General features: G+C 35.9%; 1 protein-coding gene across 1 annotated transcript; it reads left to right on the forward strand.

Annotated features, from left to right (window-relative positions):
• Window positions 1-681: 681 nt before the first annotated feature.
• On the forward strand, window positions 682-26,472 carry ciao2a (cytosolic iron-sulfur assembly component 2A; the record flags this gene model as incomplete). The annotated part of the gene is given in 7 exon segments (NM_213027.1): window positions 682-817; window positions 3,472-3,636; window positions 7,088-7,137; window positions 7,291-7,336; window positions 8,014-9,629; window positions 10,183-10,205; window positions 26,445-26,472. Coding segments are annotated over 5 exon segments (474 nt in total).
• Window positions 26,473-26,617: the final 145 nt, after the last annotated feature.

Genomic DNA, 26,617 nt, shown 5'->3' on the forward strand with positions numbered 1-26,617 from the left:
CTACTTATGCGCGTTCATGGATAAATGAATGTAAATATCTATGATGCGCGTTCACTATGCTTATGTCAACTAACGTTACCTAAAATGATTTGTCGTGATTAGTAAATAAAAGTTTGGCTTTGTCTCTGTTTGAGTCTTTAATAAGAGCAATGTTTATTTTATGTATAATAATGCAGGTTTATTTAAACTAATCTAAATCTATACAAAACAAAATAAAGAAATTAATTAAAAAAATCAAATATTAACAATATTATCAGCAAAAATAGTGTAATTAAAATAAAAATTAAAGTGGTGATTTATGAATTTATACATTTAAAATGTTGCAAACTATAAATACTATTTTTAAAATTAATTTAGCATGTGTAATACAAAACAGTAGAAGTTATATTGACTAGTTTCTATGGATAATGTGTTGATATAAACAAAAGTCCCCTTAATAAAGTGTATTCTATAGTCTTGGTATAAAATAATTAACGCCACATTAATTAAAATGGTTATTTAACATATTTTATTGTTTATTATTATTTCAAAATAACTATATAATATTTTAAAATAAATGGCATATAATCTTAACAAACTACGCCAAAAAGTTTATATTTCCATCGACATTTCTTTGTTGATCACTCTGGTCTGCGTGAAAGAGGAAGAGCGGACGCGCATGCGCATGTCAGTGTCCGTGATGGAAATGATGGACCGGACCGGATCATGGAGCTTGTGTCCGGACTTTTGAGCAAAGCATTGTTTTTAACGGGACTTTCTAACGAGACGAATGACAAGAGACGAAAGAAGATGGAGGAGAAAGCGCTGGAGGTGTACGGTGAGCCCTGATGACCTCAATCAAGAGAAAAGTCTGTGGTGTTTTCATGGCACGATGACATTGTCAGGCGGAAATACTATAGTATTTTCATATATTACTATAGTACTGAATAATCATCTTCATGGTACTTTAAGTAGTGCCATATTACTACTTTGTTAAGTCAATAAGAAATGTGACACTGGATGTATTTTATCTGATACGTCAAAGATCATATTAACATACTGATAAACAGAAAACGGGGTATAACCATGGTACATAAATGGTGTCCGGTGTTAATGCCATGGTATTTTTGTGGTTGAGTCATTACCGTAATTATGTACTCTATTTTTCTGTCACCATGGTACATAGTTACAATTAAAAACTTGGTTTACTATGCTAAATTGATTGTGGTTGTTGTGATTGTGGTATTAAATCATTACTGTAATAACATACCATAATACTGAATCATTACCATAATCATTTACCACAGTATTTCCCACAAACTTTAAAAAATGGTCTCAAATTATCATTTAACATGGTAAAAACTGAAAAGTATGTAACTGAAAGGTATTAGCATAACCAGCAGTGATGATGCTACTTTGTAATACCATGCTATTTTCATATATACCATAATAATGAATCATTACCATAATCATTTACCAAAATATTTCCCTTAAACTTGAAGGAATGAAGTTCAACTGTTTATATTTTATTAATGTATCATAGTATTAGTATTGAATCATTACTGTAATAACATACCGTATTACAGAATCATTACCGTAATCATTTACCAAAATATTTCTCTTAAACTTTAAGAAATAAAGTTCAACTGTTTTTATATTATTAATATACCATAGTATTAGTATTGAATCATTACCGTAATAACATACCGTAATGCTGAATCATTACCATAATCATTTACCACAGTATTCCCTTAAAATTAAAGAAATAGTCCCAAATAATGATATAACATGGTAAAAACTGAAAAGTAATGTAACTGAAAGGTATTAGCATAACCAGCAGTGATGATGCTACTTTGTAATATCATGCTATTATCATATATACCATAATAATGAATCATTACCATAATCATTTACCAAAATATTTCCCTTAAACTTGAAGGAATGAAGTTCAACTGTTTATATTTTATTAATGTATCATAGTATTAGTATTGAATCATTACTGTAATAACATACCGTATTACAGAATCATTACCGTAATCATTTACCAAAATATTTCTCTTAAACTTTAAGAAATAAAGTTCAACTGTTTTTATATTATTAATATACCATAGTATTAGTATTGAATCATTACCGTAATAACATACCGTAATGCTGAATCATTACCATAATCATTTACCACAGTATTCCCTTAAAATTAAAGAAATAGTCCCAAATAATGATATAACATGGTAAAAACTGAAAAGTAATGTAACTGAAAGGTATTAGCATAACCAGCAGTGATGATGCTACTTTGTAATATCATGCTATTATCATATATACCATAATAATGAATCATTACCATAATCATTTACCAAAATATTTCCCTTAAACTTGAAGGAATGAAGTTCAACTGTTTATATTTTATTAATGTATTAGTGTTGAAACATTACCGTAATAACATGCCATATTCCGAATCATTACTGTAATAACATACCGTAATACAGAATCATTACCGTAATCATTTACCAAAATATTTCTCTCAAACTTTAAGAAATAAAGTTCAACTGTTTATATATTATTAATATACCATAGTATTAGTATTGAATCATTACCGTAATAACATACCGTAATGCTGAATCATTAACAACAGTATTCCCTTAAAATTAAAGAAATAGTCCCAAATAATGATGGAACATGGTAAAAAACTGAAAAGGAAGGTAACTTAAAGATGCTAGCATAACTAGCAGTGATGATGCTACTTTGTAATACCATGCTATTATCATATATATATATATACCATAATAATGAATCATTACCATAATCATTTACCACAGTATTCCCTTAAACTTGAAGGAAAAGTCAAACTGTTTATATTTTATTAATTTTTCATAGTATTAGTGTTGAATCATTACCGTAATAACATACCGTAATACTGAATCATTACCATAATTATTAACCACAGTGGCGATCCAATGGCGCAGTAGGTAGTGCTGTCACCTCACAGCAAGAAGGTCGCTGGGTTGTTGGTTCGAGCCTCGACTCAGTCGGTGTTTCTGTGTAGAGTTTGCATATTCTTCCTGCGTTCCGGTTTCCCCCACAGTCCAAAGACTGTGTGTGTGTGTGGATGTTTCCCAGAGATGGGTTGTGGATAAGTTGGCGGTTCATTCCACTGTGGGGACCCCGGATTAATAAAGCCGACAAGAAAATGATTGAACTAAACACAGTATTCCCTTAAAGTTTACGAAATAATCTCAAACTATGATGTAACATGGTAAAAACTAAAAAGCAACATAACTGAAAGATATTAGCATACCTAGCAGTAAATAATGTTAATTATTATAATACTGAGTCATTACCGTAATCAAATCAGTATCAAACGGTAATGACCAGTGTATTATTAAATAGAATATACAGTGTGTTTTGATAGCAAAACTCTGTTATTTGTCATTTTCTCTCAGATATTTTTCTGTTTAAGGTGAAACTCTTAATATGCTGATGTTGTTGTTTACACAGATGTGATTCGGACAATTCGTGACCCGGAGAAACCCAACACTCTGGAGGAGCTGGACGTGGTGACGGAGAAATGTGTTGAAGTTCAGGAGCTCGGAGACGATGAATATTTGATCGTCATTAAGTTCTCTCCAACTGTACCACACTGCTCTCTGGCCACGCTGATAGGTGAGTATGTGACGAGATAACACACACACACACTCAAACGGACATCACTGCACCACACAGATAGCAGGAGACACAATAGAGGAAACACTTCTTGTTAGGGCTGGGCGATATTGCAAAAAAATAATCACGATAACGATAATTATTGAATATATATTTTTAAAATACATTTAGGAAAATTATGATTTTTTTAACCTTTTTTTTAATTTTACAACATTACTAAGGCAAATAGTTTAAATAGTCAAAAATAAAAATATTTTAACTAAATATCTTTTTATAATAAAATAAACAGAAGTGTTAAAGAGACTCTCAAACTTAATAAATAAAATGTTACAAAGTGTGTGCAATGGTAAAGCGTAAATACTGAACAGTCGAAGCAAACTTTAAGGTGTGAATAAGGGGGGGGGGGGGGGGGGTCTCCCTATCGACCATTTGGGGAGCACCCAACTGGATAATGTGACGGCAGCCATATTGTAATACTCTTATTACGAGTCTACTATGTAAGCAGGGATCCACGAAAGGACCACAGAGTCACGAAAGGCGGAGGTTTTTTTACGTTCGCCATGCAGTATCAAATTCCATTAAAACCGAAATCGAAAGTTAAAAATGACAAACCCGAAATTGCATGAAACTCTCAAGGAAACTCTGGAAAGCCTGGTAATGCGACATTACTATTTTATACTGAAACTTGCCTTCTAAAAGTGCTTCCTTTGTCTTATCCATATTTCTTAACATGTTGAACACACAAATAAAAAAAACTTGCAACTGCGTTAATTGTGTATTTTTTTAAACACGTTAAATATTTCAAATTGATCGCATGCGTTAACGCAGTAATTTTGACAGCACTAGTTTATATACATATACTTACATTCACGTTCATATGTATCAGCTTGTCTGTTGCGCCACTTTTTGACTGTTTGGCGCCATCTAGTGAATGAATAATATGTAGGTTAGTGTTTGCTGTAATTAGCCGGCTTCATTTCTGTCAGCTTTGCGTTTAATGAAAGAATTAATAAACTATTACGGCTCAGAAGAATGTTTTGTAGCTAGCAGTATTAAGCAGGATAAAGTACATCCAGGATGGTTGTTTTGCCAGAATAAACGGTTCAGTACAATGGAAATACTATGGAAGTCATAGTTACAGGTTTCCAGCAATTTTCAAAATATCTCCTTTTGAGTTTGACAGAAGAAACTCAAAAAGTTATTTATAAAAATAACGAAAGTATTTAATATTTGGTCAGATTTGCTAGAACTATAACTTATATATTTCTATATCTAAACTACGTTAGTTTTACTTTAGTTACTTTTTAATAATTTAGATTCTTATTGATACTATTTATTTAGTAAGGTCACTGGCAGGTATATAAGCATTTTACTGCATATTGTACTGTGTAAAGGCTGATTTATACTTCTGCGTCAAGCGCACGCGTATGCTACAGCACAGCCAACGCGTTGACGCATAGCCCTTCACCGTGGCCATCGGCGTCGCTGACGTGCACCTCTCAAAAATTGTAACTACATGTCGCAACGACACGTAGTGCAAGCTGTGATTGGTCGGCTTGATATCGCTGACGAGTCAGGGCGGGGCTGAGAGTCGTGCCAGCGTGGGAGCCCGATGGAGCGATTGTTTACAAGTGTGGAGTCCCGTGAAGGAGCTCCGGATGGAAAGTTTTGTTTTGTGTTTACCTCATAGTTAAAGTTGTTCCACGTCCGCCGGTTCCTGCCTCTAAGTGAGCGAGTTTGAGCCACTTGTACATTCAGGAAGTTTTCAGGAAAAGCAAAACACCAGCGAAGAAACTCGACACAGAGAAACATTTACACCCCACTGCCAACTAGCGTTTCAGAAGTGTTAATGCAGACTAACAGAGACAGCGCGCAGAAGTGTTAAGCCTGGTTTATACTTCTGCGTCAAGTGACCGGCGTAACCCGCGGTGCATGCAACGCGCGTAGCTGTGCATTTAAACTTCTGCGCGCTGTTTCTGTAAATCGAAAGTTAAAAATGACAAACCCGAAATTGCATGAAACTCTCAAGGAAACTCTGGAGAGTCTGGTAATGCGACATTAACTATTTTATACCGAAACTTGCCTTCTAAAAGTGCTTCCTTTGTCTTATCCATATTTCTTAACATGTTGAACACACGTCGACCACAACAGGAAATAAAAAAACCTGCAACTGCGTTAATTGCGTAATTTTTTTTTAACGCGTTAAATATTTTCAAATTGATCGCATGCGTTAACGCAGTAATTTTGACAGCACTAGTTTATATACATATACTTACATTCACGTTCATATGTATCAGCTTGTCTGTTGCGCCACTTTTTGACTGTTTGGCTCAAAATTTGACCTACATGTCGCAACGACACGTAGTGCAAGCTCTGATTGGTCGGCTTGATAGCGCTGACGAGTGAGGGCGGGGCCGAGAGTCGTGCCAGCGTGGGAGCCCGATGGAGCGATTGTTTACAAGTGTGGAGTCCCGTGAAGGAGCTCCGGATGGAAAGTCTTGTTTTGTGTTTACCTCATAGTTAAAGTTGTTTCACGTCCGCCTGTTCCTGCCTCAAAATGAGCGAGTTTGAGCCACTTGTACATTCAGGAAGTGTTCAGGAAAAGCACACAGAGGAACATTTACACCTCACTGCCCACTAGTGTTTCAGAAGTGTTAATGCAGACTAACAGAGACAGCGCGCAGAAGTGTTAAGGCTGGTTTATACTTCTGCGTCAAGTGATTGGCGCAACGCGCGTAGCTGTGCATTTATACTTCTGCGCACTGTCTCTGTTGGTCTGCATTAACACTTCCGAAACGCTAGTTGGTAGTGAGGTGTAAATGTTCCTCTGTGTCGAGTTTCTTCGCTGCTGTTTTGCGTTTCCTGAACACTTCCTGAATGTACAAGTGGCTCAAACTCGCTCATTTTGAGGCAGGAACCAGCGGACGTGAAACAACTTTAACTATGAGGTAAACACTAAACAAAACTTTCCATCCGGAGCTCCTTTACGGGACTCCACACTTGTAAACAATCGCTCCATTGGGCTCACACCGCTGGCACGACTCTCAGCCCCGCCCTCACTCGTCAGCGCTACTAAGCCGTAGGGGTGTCACGATTTCGATTTGAAGCTGACCAATCACAGCATCCGTTGCGACATGTAGTTATAATTTTTGAGGTGCACATCAGCGACGCCGACGGCCACGGCGTAGGGCTATGCGTCAACGCATAGGCTGCGCCGTAGCATACGTGTGCGCTTGACGCAGAAGTATAAATCAGCCTTAAATGCACAGCTACGCGCGTTGTATGCACCGTGGGTTACGCCGGTCACTTGACGCAGAAGTATAAACCAGGCTTAAGTGACTAACAACATTTGAATTTCAGGTTTGAAACAAGTAATTGTAATTTTTGGGTAGACTATTCCTCGCTCTTGTAAATAAAGGTTATTTACTGCAGTGTTGTCTTCTTCCTGCAGGTCTGTGTTTACAGGTGAAGCTTCAGCGCTGTCTGCCCTTCAAACACAAGGTACGTCTGCAAACGCTGTGATACTCTGCTGTGTGTGTGTGTGTGTGTTCATCAGTAAAGCTTCTCAAGTGTGTGTGTGTGTGTGTGTGTAATGAAGCGTCAGTGTGTCAGCGCTGTTTCTCTGGCCTCTGATGGTGTTTTCTGGTCTTCCAGCTGGAGATTTATATAACAGAGGGAACACACTCGATCGAGGAGGACAGTGAGTGTTCAGACCTGCTCTTTAAATCATGTTTACACCACTGCAGATCTTCATCAACCCAAGAGTGTGTTCATGTGTGTCTGATTGAATTTGTGTATGTGTGTGTGTGAGACTATGAGTGTCTTTGTATGTGCGTGTGTCTGAGTTTGTGTGTGCATGCGTCTGATTGAATGTGTGTGTACGTACGTATAAGTAAGTATGTGCGTGCGTGCATGCATGAGTATCTGTGAATGTGTGTGAGTGCATGAGCATTCGTATATACATGTGTGTGTGCATGCGAGAGTGTGCTGGTGTATGAGTGTCTGTGTATATGCGTGTCTGAGTTTGTGTGTGCGGGTTAGTCCATGTGTGTGTCTGAGTATGTGTGTGTGCAAGAGTGTTCATGCTTGTGCGTCTGATTGAGTGTGTGTGAGAGTGAGTGTGCGTGCATGTATGTGTGTATGAGTATTTGTGTATGTGCGTGAGTGTGTCTGAGATTGTGTGCATTCATATATGTGTGTGTGTGTGTGTGTGAGTGTAAGTGAATGTGCTTTTGTTAATGTGTGTGTGTCTAAGTGTGTGTGAAAGTGCATCTGTGCATGCATCTGTGTAAGTGCATGTGTGTTCATGCTTTTGTCTGAGTGTGTTCTTGCGTGTGTGTGTGTGTGTGCTCTCCTGTAATATTGTGTTTCTGTCAGTCAATAAGCAGATCAATGATAAGGAGCGCGTAGCGGCAGCGATGGAAAACCCCAACCTGCGGGAGATCGTGGAGCAGTGCGTCACTGAGCCGGACGACTGAGCACACACACACACAGACAGACTTCCTGGAGGAAAGTTGCATCACCTCAGAAAACAAGAGAAGAGACTCAGCTTCATCCCTCATGTCCTCAAAGCCAACAGGAGATGCTTCAGCTTCTGTTTACACTCAGTTGAAGAGGATCTCACTGACAAAACATCCCAAAAACAGTGGGATACTATATTTATGAACTACAAAACATCATTTATGGGCTATAAATCATCATTTATTCACTATAATACATTATTTATGGGCTATAAAACATACTTTATGAGCTAAAAACATAATTTATGAGCTCCAAACCATTTATGAGTCATAAAATATACTTTAAACATTATTTATGGACTATAAAACATACTTTTTGGGCTATAAAACATCATTTATTAGCTTTAATACTTCATTTATGGGCTATAAAACATCATACTTTGAACATTATTTATGGACTATAAAACATACTTTATGAGCTAAAAATTATCATTTATGAGCTCCAAACCATTTATGAGCTATAAAACATACTTTAAACATTTTTTATGGGCTATAAAACATCATTTATGAGCTATAAATCATAATTTATTAGCTATAAAACATTATTTATGAGCTTTAAATCATCATTTATTAGCTATAATACATTATTTATGGGCTATAAAACATACTTCGTGGCCTATAAAACATTATTTATGAGCTATAAATAATCATTTATTAGCTATAAATCGTAATTTATTACCTATTAAACATACTTTATGAGCTATAAATCATCATTTATTACCTATAAAACATTATTTATGGGTTATAATACATTATCTATGGGCTAAAAACCATATTTTATGAGCTCCAAAACATTTACAAGCTATAAAACATACTTTAAACATACTTTATGGGCTATAAAACATACTTTAAAAGTTATTTATGGGCTATAAAACATACTTTATTAGCTAAAACATCATTTATGATCTATAAATCATCATATATGAACTATAAAATATCGTTATGAACTATAAATCATCTTTTATTAGCTATAAATGAGTGTTTATGATCATGAATTGGTGCAGTAGTCTGCGGTGTTGGGTAAAGTTACTTTTAAATGTAATATATTGTGATCTTAAATCACTTAAAGTAATGGGAGAGTATGTTAGCATTGATTAAGACAGGCTTGCGATATATTTCTTTTAATAGTAACTTTACCCAACACTGATAATGTCTGAACTAAATGATGCTGTTATGTTTTTTATGGTGTTTTTTCATCCATCCGTCCTCCATTCTGTAATTGTACAGAAAAGAGCAACATGAACATTCTGATAAACATCTCATTTGAAGTCATGTTGTTTTGGGTGGAATTGAAGTCGAGTAATGATACTAAACTTGTTTTTAAAGAATTGTTTTGTAAGAGATGGTGATGATAATGAGCTTGTAAATATTTTGATTTTGTAAGGGAAAAGTCTATATTTGTAGAACTGGAGAGCTTACGAATAAAAACTTTCTCAGAGATATAAGAAGAGGTTTTTATATATACATGGAAATGTTAACATATACATGTGTACTTTGCATTACAAAGATATTAAAGATAATATTAACATTTAAATTCTTAGTTTCTATGACATCTATATATGTTTTTTAATAAATTGTATACATAAGATATATTTATTTGAAAAACATACTTTAATATCGTTATAATTTTTTACCTGGATTTTTAATTAGTTTATTATTTGTATTTTATACAGCTGGAAAACTCATGAAAATGAAATTCATGCACTTGTAAAATGTAAGAAATATAGAATATATAAGAGTAACACACAATTGCAATAAAAAAAATCTATATATTTTTTTATTTAATTATTACAATCTGTCAAATGTCATAAAATATGTGAGAAGTGGTTAAATTGACATAATTTCTTGCCTTTTTTATTTATTCTAAACTTCTTAACATATTTTAATCTGTATATATATATATATATATATATATATATATATATATATATATATATATATATATATATATATATAAATATATATATATATATATATATATATATATATATATATATATATATATATATATATATATATATATATATAATTTTATATAATTAATTTAATATTTAATTAACATAACTTACCTACATTGTTTGTTATCAATGGTTAATAACAGGAAAATGGCATTAAAATAAAATGTAAAAGGAAATTGTAATATAATAAAGTGTATTTAACTTTTAATTTATATAAAATAATTTTTTATAAAATCTCGAATAATTTGTTTTACTTATAGGATTAATTGTACAATAATAACAACAGTAAAATTATACATTTTACGTTTATAATAATACAACTGTACAAATTAAGTTTCCAATATATATTTATACACATATCGTATAATTAAATATAATTAATTGATTTAATATGTAATTTAATATTTATATTCTTTGGTTTTTTTGTATACTGATTATTTTGATGGTAATTAAAATCTACATTCATATGCCATTGTGTATGAAATGTGCCAAATAAATTAACTTGTTTTGCCAAATAATAATAACGCTCACAATTCATAAAATAATTAAAATGTCAGATATCATAACTAAATACATTACATTTTAAATCTCTTAAACTTGTAAGATTATATACAGAAAGAATATAACCTGATCTTTCTTTTACTTTTTTTCTAATAGCTTATTTGTTTAGTTATTAATAAATGCCACTGAAAATAAATGATTTATTGGATTTACAAACAATTAATATGGGATAAATTTAAACAAACAAATGAAGAATGTTTGTTTCAATTCTGGCCATATGAATTGTTTGCAACCATTTACCCTAAAAACATTGAGTAAATCCAATGGATCATTTATTTTCAGTGACAGACTCCTCCATGTGGTGGCGCTCTACAACCAAATTCCCTCAAACTGCAGTCCTTCACATTAAACAGATTTACAGGCTCTATGCTTGACAAAAAACACAGTAAAACACAGCGTTTACTTTAGATTTACAGCACACTGGAGGCCGATGGGAAATTCAGCGGTGTGTTGTGTGTGATTTTGGCCGCAGGGCGCTTCAGAACTGAGGATTTTCAAGACCATTATTAAATATTCAGCTTTAGTGAAATCATTCTAGACAGACATCAAGTATTAATATCAGACATTCAGAGTCGATCTCATCAAACACACACTTTCTGGAGTTATGAAGAGCTCGATGTGTGGAAAAAACTGTCGGAAAACATCCAGACCTGACAAAATGACAAATACATAAATACAAACATAATAAATACATGAAGAAAATGTAAAAAAACAACAACAACAAAACAGTACAGAAGGCCAAAGCTGTAAAAATAAATACATGAATAAATATATGAAGAAAATATGAAAAACTAATCCTGTATGAAAGGGCAAACCTATAAAAATACATGAGTTATACATTAATAAAAACATAAATAAATGAATGAAGAAAATGTGAAAACAACAACAAACCAGTGCAGAAGGACAAACCTGTAAAAATAAATAAATAAATGATAAATACTTTAATAAATACATGAAGGAAATGTGGAAAAAAATCAGTAGGGAAGGCCAAACCTTGAAAATGAATAAATTAATATTAAATAATTTTATTAAGTGAAAAATTGAATCAGTATGGAAGGACAAACCTGTTAATATATATATATATATATATATATATATATATATATATATATATATATATATATATATATATATATATATATATATATGTGTGTGTGTGTGTGTGTGTGTGTATATATGTATATATATATATATATATATATATATATATATATATATATATATATATATATATATATATATATATATATATATATATGAATACATTAATAATAAATACATAATAAATAATATATTATAACTTAAAATCTGAAAAAAAAAACCAAATCAGTATGGAAGGGCAAACCTGTAAAAATACACAAATTAAATAATATTAAACACATAAAAAATATATAAAGAATATGTGAAAGAAAATCAGTGTGAAAGGTCAACCCTTTAAAAATAAATCATAGTTAAAAACAAATAAATATATGGAGAAAATATGAAAAAATAACTCAGTATGGAAGGACAACCTGTAAAAATAAATAAATACATTATTAAATACATAAAGAAAATGTGAAAAAATCAGTGTGAAAGTTCAACTGTTTAAAAATAAATCATAATTAAAAACAAATAAATATATGGAGAAAATATGAAAAAATAAATCAGCATGGAAGGGCAAACTGTAAAAATAAACAAATAAACAATAAATACATTAATAAATACATAAAGAAAATGTAAAAAAACAAAACAAATGAGTAGGGATGGCCAAACCTTGAAAATAAATAAATAATAAATAAATAAATTTATGAAAAAAAGTGAAAAAAAAAAAAAATCAATATGGAAGGTCAAACCTGTACAAAATTAATATATTAATTAATAATAAATACACCAATTAATAAAATCAAACAAATCAGTATGGAAGGCCAAACCTGTAAAAAAATACATTAATTAATAATAATTACATAAATGAATAAAATCTGAAAAAAAAAAAAAAATCAGCATGGAAGGCCAAACCTGTAAAACTAAATAAAAAATAAATACATGAATAAATAAAAGAAGAAAATCTGAAAAAACGAATTTTGCTTTATTTACATGGTTAATTGTGTCATATTAATAGAATTATACATTAAGTTTCCAATACAATAATTCATTTTACATTCAATTTTGACGTCATTGTCCTGTAATAAACTTTGAATTGTACTTCTCGTTTATTATTTAACTCTGCATTGTACACAACAATAATAATGTTTAAATAATATTATATTTTCTGTTTGTTATATTAACATGAAAATAATATAAATATATTTTTAGGTTTATATGAAACAATTTAGTGTAAACGTGGTCCAATCTTTTTTTGTTAAATTCACACTATTAACTGTATAATAATAATAATATACATTAACAGTTTAATTTTCCTGTTATTAACTTAGAATTTTATTTATTGTATAAGATTTAAATCTACACTGTACATAATATTTTTGTATAATTAATACTATATTATTATCTTTATTCTATTAGCCTTACATGAAAATAATAATGATATTTTGTCATTTTATATTTGTATACATGATATTTTTAGACCGATATGAAGTGTCAACAAGGTCTAATAATCTTCGTTTTATTGACATAAATAGCTGTTAAAAATAAGAAAATGCATTAAGAGAGACGATCATCAGCTTCTGAGCACATATGATGTGCATTCGGTGAGTTGAGCAGCTCTGAAAGCTTCCCCCAGTGTTACATAACATCATAACAGCAGCTCTGCTTTTATTATTATGCAGAAACAGCTTGATTCTCTTCATCTACAGCCTCACAAATCCCTCAATTTACAAGTTCACGAAGCAAAGCAAAGACGACAGACGGAAAATATCAAGCCGACGGCGTTCACTCGTATTCAGAGACTCCGCTGGGCTTCAGCTCCGTGTGTTTATGAATTTATAATGCGAATTACAATATATATTACAACCCTGATCCCTACCGGTGTTTCGACTTGTTTTTATTTATCGTGTCCGTGTCGTACGTGGTCTCTGACTTGATTAAAGTATATTCATAATGCCATAACTCGGAGGATCTTATTACCTTTGGAGGCGCGTGTGGAGGAAAGTCAGGGATTTGATTAACTTACAGTTACACTCGAAGGGACGCGGGAAATATTTATTAAAATACATGTAACTTTAATAAATCCGGGCGATTTCTGATGTGTGTTATGATAGTGTACTCAACAGAATATTTATTGGTTTGTGTAAATGTCAAGATGTAATCACGTACCGTTTATCTGCGACGTGCGCGCGACCGGAAGTTTAGCGAAAAAAGCTATTTTTTTTCTAAACAGCTTCCAGTGAAATTGATTTCAGTGTTGCTTCATCAGAACATTATTTAGTATATACAATGCTGTCGATATCGCTGGAAGTTGTTTTAAGTCTGCTTTTCTTAAAGATACAGTACTTTGTGAAATACTGAAATTTAAACTGTTTTCTATTCTGGCTAAGTACACATTAGCCTTGCTAAGCTGTACAAATGTCTTTGTTTAATATTTTGATCTTTTGCACGATTAAACACCAACAAAAACACTGAACAGAAAACACAGAAGCTATGTCCAGCTTAAACCCGGATGGTTGGCTGGTCTTAGCTGGTCGACCAGCCCGGTTTTAGATGGGTTTTGGCCACTTCCAGGCTGGTTTCCAGCCATTTCCAGCCTGGTCTTAGCTGGACAGGCTGGAAAGTGACCTGCTAAAACCATTTAAAACCAACTTGACCATTCTAGTTTAAGCTGGACATATCTGGTTTTGGCTGGGCTCCCAGCCAGGCTAGGCTAGTCAAGCTGGTTTTCCAAAGCACAAGATGTGGGATGCGACCTGTGTGAGCCTTGGTTTATTTTTTTTAAATTTTTTTTTAAATTTTTACTTGGTTTTTACTCCACTGTACAAAGTTATTGAAATACAGTTTTTTGGATACCCGAGCTTGGTATTTTACATTGGTTTATTTTAATATTTTTCATATGGTTCATATATGACACATGTACAAGTTATAGCTCAAATGAAAGCTCTTGCCGGTGCTCATATGGTTCTAGCGTTCTTTGACTGAAATATTTTCACAGGTCAAACAGTTGCTGAATGAATCGCCGTGTCTCCATGGCGCAGAAGTGAAAACAATACATTTATGATGAATAAGCAGCCCCAGATAGCGCAGACAGCGATCAACCCAATGAAAATATCAACGTAATTTGAAGTCGTTATTGAACATCAAAATAACATTGTCCTTAGACGCTGGCTAGATATTAAATTTGGGTCTAAATCTAACCTAATATTAACGTCTTCTGCTGGGTACGAACACATTTTTTTTAACACGTGTGATAATTCTACCATTAATGCATCATGGGGAGATTCCTGAGTTTGTAGTAACTGAAATGCCAACACAACAGCACTGGTCTGCAGAAGCACTGCTTTAGCGCGAATTCTAAGTAAACCGATGTGATCATTTGATTCAGGGAACAGCCGGTGCTGATCACACCAGTGTAATCATTCGAGACAAAGGGTTAAATTTAGTGCTGTCAAAATTAGTGCGTTAACGCATGCGATTAATTTGAAATATTTAACGCGTTAAAAAATTAACGCAATTAACGCAGTAGCAAGTTTTTTTATTTCTTGCTGTGGTCGACGTTTGTTTAACGTGCAAAGAAATATGGATGAGACCAAAGAAGCACTTTTTGAAGGCAAGTTTCAGTATAAAACTATTAATGTCACATTACTAGACTCTCCAAAGTTTCCTCCAGAGTTTCATGCAATTTCGGGTGTTTCATTTTTAACTTTCGATTCTTGTTTTCATGGAATTTGGTACCGCATGATGAACGGAAAGAAAGACCTTCGCATTTAGTGACTCGGTGGTCCTTTAAGGTAATCAAAAATCGCTGCTTACATGGTCGACTCTTAATAAGAGTATTATCATAATCATATTAAAATCGAAGTATTGGTGTCTTATGTAAATGTACTCAGAAAGTGACAGATGATGTCGCGAGCTGTCAGACAGTGCATTCCTCTGCCTTTCAGCATGAGCCCTCCAATGTTTTATTAAGTTTGACGTGTTTCCCCCTTACACGCAAGTGTCTGCTTCGCGTTGTTGTGTCAGAATCCTTGTGAAATACTGCCATACTTTAGAACGCTAAGTTTAAGCAAATTTGATGAACGCGATCATGTGTGTTGAATCTGAAAGGAGTCCCTCCGGCTGCCCTGTCCTGCAGTGTGTGTGTGTGTGTGTGTGTGTCTGTCTGTGTGCGCGCGCATGCACGCGCGTTTCTTTGCAACAAACCTGCATAAACGTCCATAGCCACTTAATCAAAAAGTTAGGAATTGCCGTGAGATTGCGTTGCACTCTCAGCTCACATCATTCAAAACAAAAGGTCCACATTGTCCCCCAATAATGTCAACAGAGTGGACTTTTTTAGCAACTGGATAAATGTAAAGGAGGACTAAGCAAAATAGTTTCTACTTTATAATTAACGCAATACAACTTTACAATGAGTGCAACAGTTTGTATTCTATAGTTTATTATTATAATTTTTCATTTTCCATATCTGTAATGCCTGTATTTTGGCATTTTTTTTGCAGTCCACTTAGAATCCAACATGGAAATCAATGTTTTCTTTATTGGCATTGTTTGTTTTAAAATTCAAATGGCATTAACATGCCTGTGTTTTAATTTCTGTAATAAATATGGCTGTCAAGCAGGATCTTGATGGTTTATTGTGGGTTTGTTGTTTACATGAAGAAATCTGTGTTACAAGTTAAGCAAAAATTCTATTAAACAATTATATTTTGAATTTAAATATTTTTTGTCTTGCGTTTACATTAATTTTACATTTGAACAACCAAAATTACGAATTTTGAGTCTTTTAAATGTGATTAATTTTCCAAAAAAAGTGTGATTAATTAGATATTTTTTTATCGAGTGACAGCACTAGTTAAAAGTGTATTTTTTTTTTCTTTCATCATTCAGTTTACCTCCGCGTCCCCACTATAAGGAAGCCACTAGTGGTACACATATCACAGTTTGAGAACCACTGCTCTAAAGTAACTTAAAGGCGCTTTTAACAGACTCGAACGTGTTTTATTCTGACACGGCATTGCTGCTGGATTTTCAGGATGGCAAACAGAAAACATACGACAAAAGAATCAATTATGTCTGAGCAGCATGACTAATTATGATGCTGAGTGTGTGCCGTATAATCTGCATAATTACAGAACTCAAACCTACAGTACCGCAATGCAGCAGCACAAGTGAGGATCAACAATTACACACAACAGCACAGCAGAGACTTTGTTAAAGCACAAAACTCAGTCATAGTTAATCCAAAAACAAATACGCTTTGTTGGTTTAGCCCAACTTTGAGTCAAATATGGAGAAACCCAACCGTTGGGTTAAAAAGTGTAATTTAATTAAGTTTTAAAGCCTACAATTAAATTACGCTTTTTTAACCAAACCGTTGGGTTCATCTATATTTAAAGAAAAATTAAGTTTTAGATAACATTAATATTGATATTTCAGTGTTATATTGCATTATGTGTACATGCGCCCTGATTTAGGAATGCTTAGACAACAACTCCAAACCAAGACCAATACCAGGTGTGTGTGTGTGTGGATGTGTTTGTGTGCATTTATATACTGTATGTGTGATTGTGTGTGCTTTTTAATGTGTGTGTTTGTTCATATATATATATGTATATATATATATATGTGTGTGTGTATTTTTGTATTTTTCTGCATATGTTTTCGTGTGTGTGTATGTGTGTGAACATTGTTGTGTGTGTGTGTGTGTTTGTGCTTGTGTGTCTACTGTATGTGTGTGTGTTTGTGTTTGTGTGTATGTGCGCACAGGCAGTGTTTGTGTGTTTATGGATATGTGAGTGTGCATGTTCATTTTTGTGTGTATCATGTGTGTGTTTGTGTGCGTTTAAGTGTGTGTTCTTTTTAATGTGTGCGTTTGTGCATGTGTGTCTGTGTGTGTTTGTGTACGTAAGTTTGCTTGTGTGCATGTGCGTATGTGCGTGTGTGCTCACATGCAGAAGTGATTGTGTGTTTATGGATATGTGAGTGTGTATGTTCATATTTGTGTGTATCATGTATTTAAGTGTATGTGCTCTTTAATGTGTGCATTTGTGCATGTGTGTTTGTGCATGTTTGTGTACTTAGGTTTGTGTATGTGTGCAAGTGTGTGTGTTTGTGTACATAAGTTTGCTTGTGTGCATGTGTGTGTGCTCACATGCATAAGTGTTTGTGTGTTTATAGATATGTGAGTGTGTGTATGTGTGTGCATTTTGGTGTGTATCACGTGTGTGTACATGTGCTTGTTTGTGAGTGCATGTGTGTGTTTAAGTGTGTGTGTGCTCTTTAATGTGTGTGTTTGTGCATGTTTTGTGTGCATTTGGTACTTAGGTTTCTTTTTGTGTGTATGCATGCATGTGTGTGTGTGTGTGTGTGTTTATGAATATGTCAGTGTGTGTATGTGTCTGTGCATTTTTGTGCATGCACATGTGCTTGTTTGTGAGTGCATGTGTGTGCCTTTAAGTGTGAGTGTGTCTGCTTTTCAATATGTCAGTGTGTGCATGCATGTGCAAGTGTGTGTTTGTGTGCATGTGTATGTGTGCGCTATTTTTAGATCCCCTGTGTGGAATTTCACATGTAATGTATAATGCAGAGAGCTGTCACAGTCGTAAATCCGCTCTAATGACACACACACGCACGCTTCTCCAGGTGTGTATGCGTATGTGTTCGTGCATCTCACTGATATTAAAACCAAAAACGGCTAACGGCTAACGCCAGCAGTCATTAGCATGCACAGTACAATGCATTCACTCTTTTACATGTAATTCGACACGACCAACCCCAAGAGCATCTGCAACACAATCCCTCAAACTTCATGAATCACATCTGTGGACAAACCTGAAGTACACAGAGAATAAAGCATGATCACTGCACACTTATTAGGGACCGTGTGGCCTGGTTTAGCAGCTCCATGATGCCTCGGGGAGTGTTCAAATCTCAACAGACTTACAGGTTTTTGGTGTCAAATTTAGCGTTTACTAACAAGCCTCCAGCTGTTTGTTATGGTCAACAAATGAAGCTGTTCGTGTTTTGGATTCAGCCGTGTTTTCGTTCTCTATTTTGGGCCGTTCGCTGTCCTCACATGCAGGTTCGTGACCCAAATAATACGATAGGGGAGAAATAATGATGTGAAACTGCTGAGAAGACAAGCTTCTTCATGTTTCTTCAGCCACGGGTCATCAGACTTCTGAGTGACATTCATCGTGAACAAACCGGCCAAAAACTCTCGGTGTGGAAGAAAATGCTGAAATATGAATGTCAGAGCGGGAGCTTTCATGTGTTCTGATGGAAAAGACGGCCGATTCTTACCCTGCAGACATTCATGATGGAGCCTGCACAAGATTTGATCTTATTCATTCATTTCCCTTCACTTTAGTCCAGAGGTGGCCAACCCTGTTCCTGGAGAGCCACCTTCCTGCAGATTTCAGTTGCAACCCATATCAAACACACCTGCCTGTAATTATCACATGGTGTTCAGGTCCTAATTAATTGGTTCAGGTGTGTTTGATATGGGTAGCAACTGAAATCTGCAGGAAGGTGGCTGTCCAGGAACAGGGTTGGCCACCCCTGCTTTAGTCTATTATTAATCAATGGTTGTCACACTCATTCACACATGCACTATGGACAATTTAGTTAATCAATTCCCCTATAGCGCATGCCTTTGGACTGTTGGGGAAACTGGAGCATCCGGAGGAAACCAACGCCAGCATGGGAGAACATGCAAACTCCACATAGAAATGCCAACTGACTCAGCCGAGGTTTAAACCAGCAACCTTCTTGCTGTAAGACTGATTCTGTTTATTTTTGCGCTACCAGCTGACTGCTCACTTCCATGTGGACGGCTTTTACGGTGTTACCAATTTTCCCAATATCTTGCCGCAAATGTCAGCAGACTTGAGACGTGAAGCTGAGTTGAGCTTGACGACTGTGTTAAAGTCTGCTGGAGAGCAGTTCCAGAAAGCAGTGAAAACAAAACAAAATGAAGTAAACATTCGTTCATTCATTCATTCCCATCCTTTTTTTTTTTCCGGGGCCAGGTCTTGGGGGCAGCAGTTTCAGGAGAGAACCCCAGACTCTTCTCTCCCCAGACACTTCGTCCAGCTCCTCCGGGGGATCCCAAGACATTCCCAGGACAGCCGAGTGACACAGTCCCTCTACCGTGTCCTGGGTCTTCCCCGAGACCTCCTTCCGGTAGGACATGCCTGAAACACCTCCCTGGGTAAGTGTCCAGCAGACATCCAAAACAGATGCCCGAGCCACCTCAGCTGACTTCTCTGGACTTCTCTACTCTGAGCTCCTCCCGGGTGACAGAGCTCCTCGCCTTATCCATAAGGGTGCGCCCTGCCACCCCGTGAAGGAAACTCGTTTCGGCTGCTTGTATCTGAGATCTTGTTATTTCAGTCACGTGAACATAGATTGAGCGGTAAATCGAAAGCTTTGCCTTTCGGCTCAGCTCCTTCTTTACCACAACGGACCGGTAGATTGACCGCATTACTGCTGCCGCTGCACCATTCCCCCTGTCAATCTCAAGCTCCATCCTTGTCTCACTTGTGAACAAAACCCTAGGATACTTGAACTCCTCCACCTGGGGTAAGGACTTTTCTCCAACCTGGACATGGCAAACCACCTTTTTCCGGTGAACCTCCATGAACCGCCACCTTATCTTGGTGGAAGGGTTTGAGTGCCTGAGTGATCCTAAGAGCTATGTTGTTGGGGGCTAATGCCCCTGGGAGGGTCTCCCAAGGCAAACAGGTCTTAGGTGACAGGTCAGACTTTGTGAGTTTCAAAAACCCCTTATGAGTACAACAACATCAAGGACTGTGACGTCGCCCGGTATGACGCAGCCGGGGCTCCACCCTGGAGCCAGGCCTGGGGTGGGGGCTCGTATGCGAGGGCCTGATGGCTGAGTTTTTTCCCAAGGAACCTGGCCGGGCTTAGCCCGAAGGAGTGACATGGGACCACCCTCCCCGCAGACCTACCACCAGCACGGGGAGCTGTAAGGGGCCGGTGCATTGTGGAATGGGTGGTGGTTGATGGTTATGACCACGACAACCCTATCGTCCAGCCTGATCTCACGAGGAAACGTGAGTATTTTACGTTTTGTTAGTTTAGTGGCTAAAAAGTTCAGTCGTACGAAAATGTACGATTTTAAAAAGGAGGTGTGGCACCTAACCCCACCCCTAATAAGCAAACCGTACTAAATTGTACGAACTAAATCGTACAAATTCATAGGAATTAGCCACTAAATCAAAAAGTTATGAATTGCTGTGAGGTTGCGTTGGATCGTCAGGCACAGACACTGGCTCTTGGGACATGGAATGTCACGTCACTTTGCTTTGTTTTTGAAGACAAATCCAAAGAGACCTGAAAATAAGAGCTTAGCAACATACTCTGATCCTCACGCTTGCATGATTTGAGAACGCATTGTAAGTGAGTTGTGAAGGTTCATCCGTTGTTAGTGCTGTCAGCTTTAAATAGCGACAGACTCTGAGTCGTGGCAGTCAAATGGACCATAATCGACAACTCTTGACATGCAGTCGAGCTGCTCTCTCTCTCTCTCTCTCTCTCTCTCTCTCAAGCACATAATGGTATAATTATGAAATCCTCTTTACATTCATGTCTGTGAGTGTTTCCCGTCCAGACATTTGCAGGATTTAGTCATTGTCCTCTAGTGAAGTGTTTAGACACTCAGTAATCGTTCATGCATCTCAGGGTCTATTTGTGAAGGAAAACACTTGATTCTGTGCTGCATTTCTAATGTGACCTACTGAATGTTACTCAATGAGGAAATAATACATAGCGAGAGTGCAGATCAATAGCTGTTTGTTGTTTCAGGTTCATTTGAAAGGCACATTAAGAATACAAAAAATATGCCAGAAAGACAAGCAGATCTTGGACTCATAGTGAAATAGTCACCACTTTTGATTAATCAATAGATAATACACTGTAAACTAGACAAGTTTCACTAGGGTGTTCTAAGTCATTGCTAGAATGTTGCTAGGTGGTTGTTAGGGTGTTCTAAATGGTTGCTAGGGTGTTGCTAGAGTGTTCTGACTATTTGTTAAGGCATTGCTAGGCAGTTGCTAAGGTGTTCTGAGTGGCTGCTTGGTGGTTGCTAAGGCAGTGCTAGAGTGTTCCAGGTAATTGTTAAGGTGTTGCTAGGTGGTTGTGGTTGCTATGGTATTCTGAGTGGTTGCTAGATCGACCACTTAGCGGTTGCTAAGGCATTGCTAAGGTGTTCTAGTTGGTTGCTATGGTGTTGCTAGGCGGTTGCTAGGATGTTCTGAGTGGTTGCTAAGGCATTGCTAGGTGGTTGCTAAGGTGTTCTGAGTGGTTGCTAGGTCATTGCAAAGGTGTTGCTAGGTGGTTACTAAGGTGTTCTGAGTGGTTGCTAAGCAGTTGCTAAGTGGTTGCTAAGATGTTGCTAGATGGTTGCTATGTTGTTCTGAGTGGTTGCTAGGCAGTTGCTATGGTGTTCTGAGTGGTTGCTAAGGTCTTGCTAAGCGGTTGCTTAGGTGGTTGCTAAGATATTGCTAAGTGGTTGCGAGGGTGTTTTGAGTGGTTGCTAAGGCATTGCTAGGTGGTTGCTTAGGTGTTCTGATTGGTTGCTAGGTGCTTGCTAAGGTGTTGCTAGATGCTTGATAAGGCGTTGCTAGGGTGTTCTGAGTGGTTACTAAGGCGTTGCTAGGCAATTACTAGGGTGTTCTAGGTGGTGGCTAAAGTGTTGCTATATGGTTTTATAAAGTGTTCTGAGTAGCTGCTAAGGTGTTGCTAAAGAGTTGCTAAGGTGTTTTGAGTGGTTGCTAGGCAGTTGCTAACATAAATTACCATGGTTCTAGCATGAATTAGCATGTTGCATGCATGTTTTAAGCATAAATTAGTATGAATTTTAGGATGAGTTTGCACATCGTTAATATGTTTATAGAATAAACTAGCATGTTGTTAGCATGAATTTAGCATAAAATAGCATGTTGCTAGTATGTTCATAGTATGAATTACAGAATTAGCATGTTTCTAGTATGGATTAGTATATTGTTGGTATGAATTGTTATGTCTTTATTATGTCCAATGTAAAGTCAATGGCAGTTTTTTTTTTTTACAATGGAAGTGGGACTGTTGCTAGGGTGTGGCTAGTAAGTTAAAAGGTCATCAGTGATTGGCAGAACGGTAGTCTGAGTTAAATGAGCCCAATCTTAAGTCTGTACGACAGTCTGGCGCAAAGTTATGAGGTCATAAAGTTTGGCCCAATGTTAAGTCAATGGGACTTTTTCGAATTTTCCGAGTCAGTTTTGGGAAAACAGTAAGTCGGATCAGACCAGTTTGGAGGTTTGGTGTTAGTTTGGTGGTTGTAGAATGAATGATCTAGGAGGAGATGCATTTAGAAATTAGTCTCAGAAGACGGAAGAATATTAAGTGTATGTAGTGTAACAGTGTGTTGGCTCAAGCCACCATAATAATGCAGGGTTTCACTCAACTCATTCACGCTGTACCAACTCAGATCAATTAAGATTACTGACTTTAGCAAATTTAAGTGGACTGAAAACCGAAATTTGTTTGAACAAGCAGCAAAAAAGATGTATATAGACCTATATATTTTTATTTTTATTTATTTATGAGTGTATATACAAGCTTTAAAATACATATAAAAATAGAAAGGTACAACATTCCTACACGTTAATAAATATACTACTCATAAAATTGACAGATTAGCATCTCACTCATCTCACATACGCAACTCAGACAAAATAATAAGTAAATATTAATATATGCAGTCAAGAAAATATCAGAGATGCAACAGCATTAATATTTCAATCAGTATACAATTAAAACTGCATTGTGTATAAAAACAGACTAGAAGGCTGTATAATTTAGTTTGTTAATTATATAATGTTGACAGTACTGACTCTTAATTAGCCACCAGGACCATTACTTTTATATCACTGTATTGCAATTAAATCCTAATCTAATCTGGTTGGAGAGGACGCAGGTGTCAAACTCAGTTCCTGGAGGGCCGCAGCTCTGCGCAGTTTAGTTCCAACCCTAATTAAACACACCTGATCAAACTAATTGAGTGCTTCAGGCTTGTTTGATGCCTTCAGATAGGTGTGTTGAAGCAGGACTGGAACTAAACTCTGCCGGAATTGAGTTTGGCACCCCATGTCTAAGACTTTTATATAAATAAATTTGCTATTGTTTTTGTTATGTAGGAAGAGTGTTAGATTAAAGCACATTTACTGTCATCCAACAACATGAGGGAGCATTTACTGTTGCATTTATTTATAATAACTAAACAAAGCAATCATCATTCATTCATTTTTTTAGGCTTAGTTCCTTTATTAATCAGGGCTCGCCACAGCGGAATGAACCGCCAACTTATCCAGCATATGTTTTACACGTTTTACCCTCCCAGCTGCAACCCAAAACTGGGAAACACCCATACACACTTGCAATCACATTTATGCACTACTGCCAATTTAGTTAATTAATTCCCCTATAGCATATGTGTTTGGACTGAGGCGATTGTGCTCCCCACTGCGCTACCATGACACCCTCAAAGCAATCATGACAAAATATATATCATTTGAAAGCTTATAATGTCTAGTTTCCACATCTGGTGACAGATTTTTGATTGATATTATAGAGCAATAGTTATTTATTAACATGCAACAAGGATACTTATCAGAGTAAATTGTTGCTTTGCTACAGCAATCCATATATAAATAGTTTTTAGCTGTTTTTAAAGGCTAAATACAAATCAAACACCACCAAACCTCACATACTACTTTAGAATCTCATGTATACTGTACAAATATTGATAAAAGTATGAAATAATACAGCTCATATTCCTCAAAAAATAGCATGCACACAGTGCTTAATTTGTAAACTGCTTAATTTAACAGTGCTTAATTTAAACTGCGCGGTCCCGGAACAGATTTGGGTAACAGATCCAGCATGCTACAAGAGGACGGGGTGGATGAAAGTGAAGAGCAGGGGTGGAGGGTGGTTTACAGACGAAATGTGAAGAGCGATGAATATGAAGGTGGGTGTCACGGACGAAAGTGAAGAGCGACAAAAATGAAGGTGGGTGTCATGGACGAAGGTGAAGAGTGACGAAAATGAAGGTAGGTGTCGCGGACGAAAGTGAAGATTGACGAAAATGAAGGTCGGTGTCACGGAAGAAAATGAAGAGCGACGAAAACATAGGTGGGTGTCGCGGACGAAAGTAAAGAGCGACAAAAATAAAGGTGGGGGTCACGGACGAAGGTAAAGAGGTATGAAAATGAAAGTGGGTGTCGCGGATGAAAGTGAAGAGGGCTGGGGAGTTGCGGAAGAAAGTTAAAAGCAGGGGCAGGGGTGCGTGTGAGGAGAGGGATCCTTCAGGAGGGGATGACGGATCAGATTTCAGAGGTACCGGATCCAGATCCAGCTTGTTTTGGTACATATCAAGCCCTGTTGTGCCCTTGTATGGTCACCAATGGGAACTGAATGCCTGGTGGTCATCTCTGGTACTGCGACTCAACAAAATCTTACTGAAAGCTCATTTTTCGAGATATCAACTTCAAATTTGGAATATAATTTGTTCAGTTATTTAGCTTTATTACGTCAATTTTAGCTTAAAACATGTTTAGCAAATTATATATTGTAAGTAAAATAATAAAATATACATTAGTTGTTTTTATTATTTTTATGAATAAAAGGCACAATTGTTTTATTTAATTTTTTCACTTAAGCTAAAACCTGACATCTGTCATCTTTAAAACAAGACAAAGCTTATATATATATATATATATATATATATATATATATATATATATATATATATATATATATATATATATATATATATATATATGCACAAAACTGCTGCCGATTGGCCGTCACTTAAGTCGAACACGTCATTTTTATTTAAAAAAACTGGGGATTTAAGTACAACTTAAAAGACGTGCAGGTATTAACATTTTCAATTAATGCTATGATGTAATTCCCCCCAGGCGCAGCTCCACCTAAACACACTCTTTGATTAATTGCACTTTTTCTTGAGGGGACTGCACTATCACCTCTCACGGCACTTCTTGTTAATCGATAACAATTTGGTGCTGTTTACAAGCTGGCTCAATACCTGTTAGCCTCAGTCTCATGATGGCCCTTTAAACTCTATAATGCTCATTATGCACTTATGAATATGAATACTGGAGTTTAGTAGCAGGAGTTTGGACTGATGGAGGTCCAAGTCTTTGATGAAATGCTTGAGTAAAACACCTCTGCCTCATTAGTGGAGATAACACTATAAATCTGAAAACAAAGCATGCTTACCACGTCTGATCTGATGCGCTTCCTCAATTACTTCGACTTGCATCAAACAAGGTGCTGTTTGTCTGTGAAAAACACTGCTGACGTGATGCTAGACTGGGGTGCGTTTCCCAAACAATGACTGAACACATGGCCAGGCCCACATGGAATCTGCGAGCAGACGCAGAACGACTTTAATGCGTTTGCGCCCTGCGCTTTAGACTTTGCGCCTAGCTCGTTAAAATAGAGCCCAATGTTTCCTTTACAAATATTATTGCGAATATTCCATATCCTGTTATTAAACATAACACCACTTAGCTGACACATATTCTAACCTCATATATATAAATCATATAAACCGTTATGGGTAATTTACAGTAGGCTATTTATTAAGAAAAGAAGAAATATAAATAATAACAATAACTTTTTTGTTATTATGTAGGATCTTGTGTATTTTTTTATTTAATTTTATTTGTTTGTAAAAGACAATTTTACACATTCAAACCACTGCGGAAATGTTCTAACCAACATGCCCATGTCATACAGTACAGAAACATTTCTTAATAAATAACC

The sequence above is a fragment of the Danio rerio genome, chromosome 25 (genome assembly GCF_052040795.2).
Source record: "Danio rerio strain M-AB ecotype USA chromosome 25, GRCz13ab, whole genome shotgun sequence".
Taxonomy (NCBI): domain Eukaryota; kingdom Metazoa; phylum Chordata; class Actinopteri; order Cypriniformes; family Danionidae; genus Danio; species Danio rerio.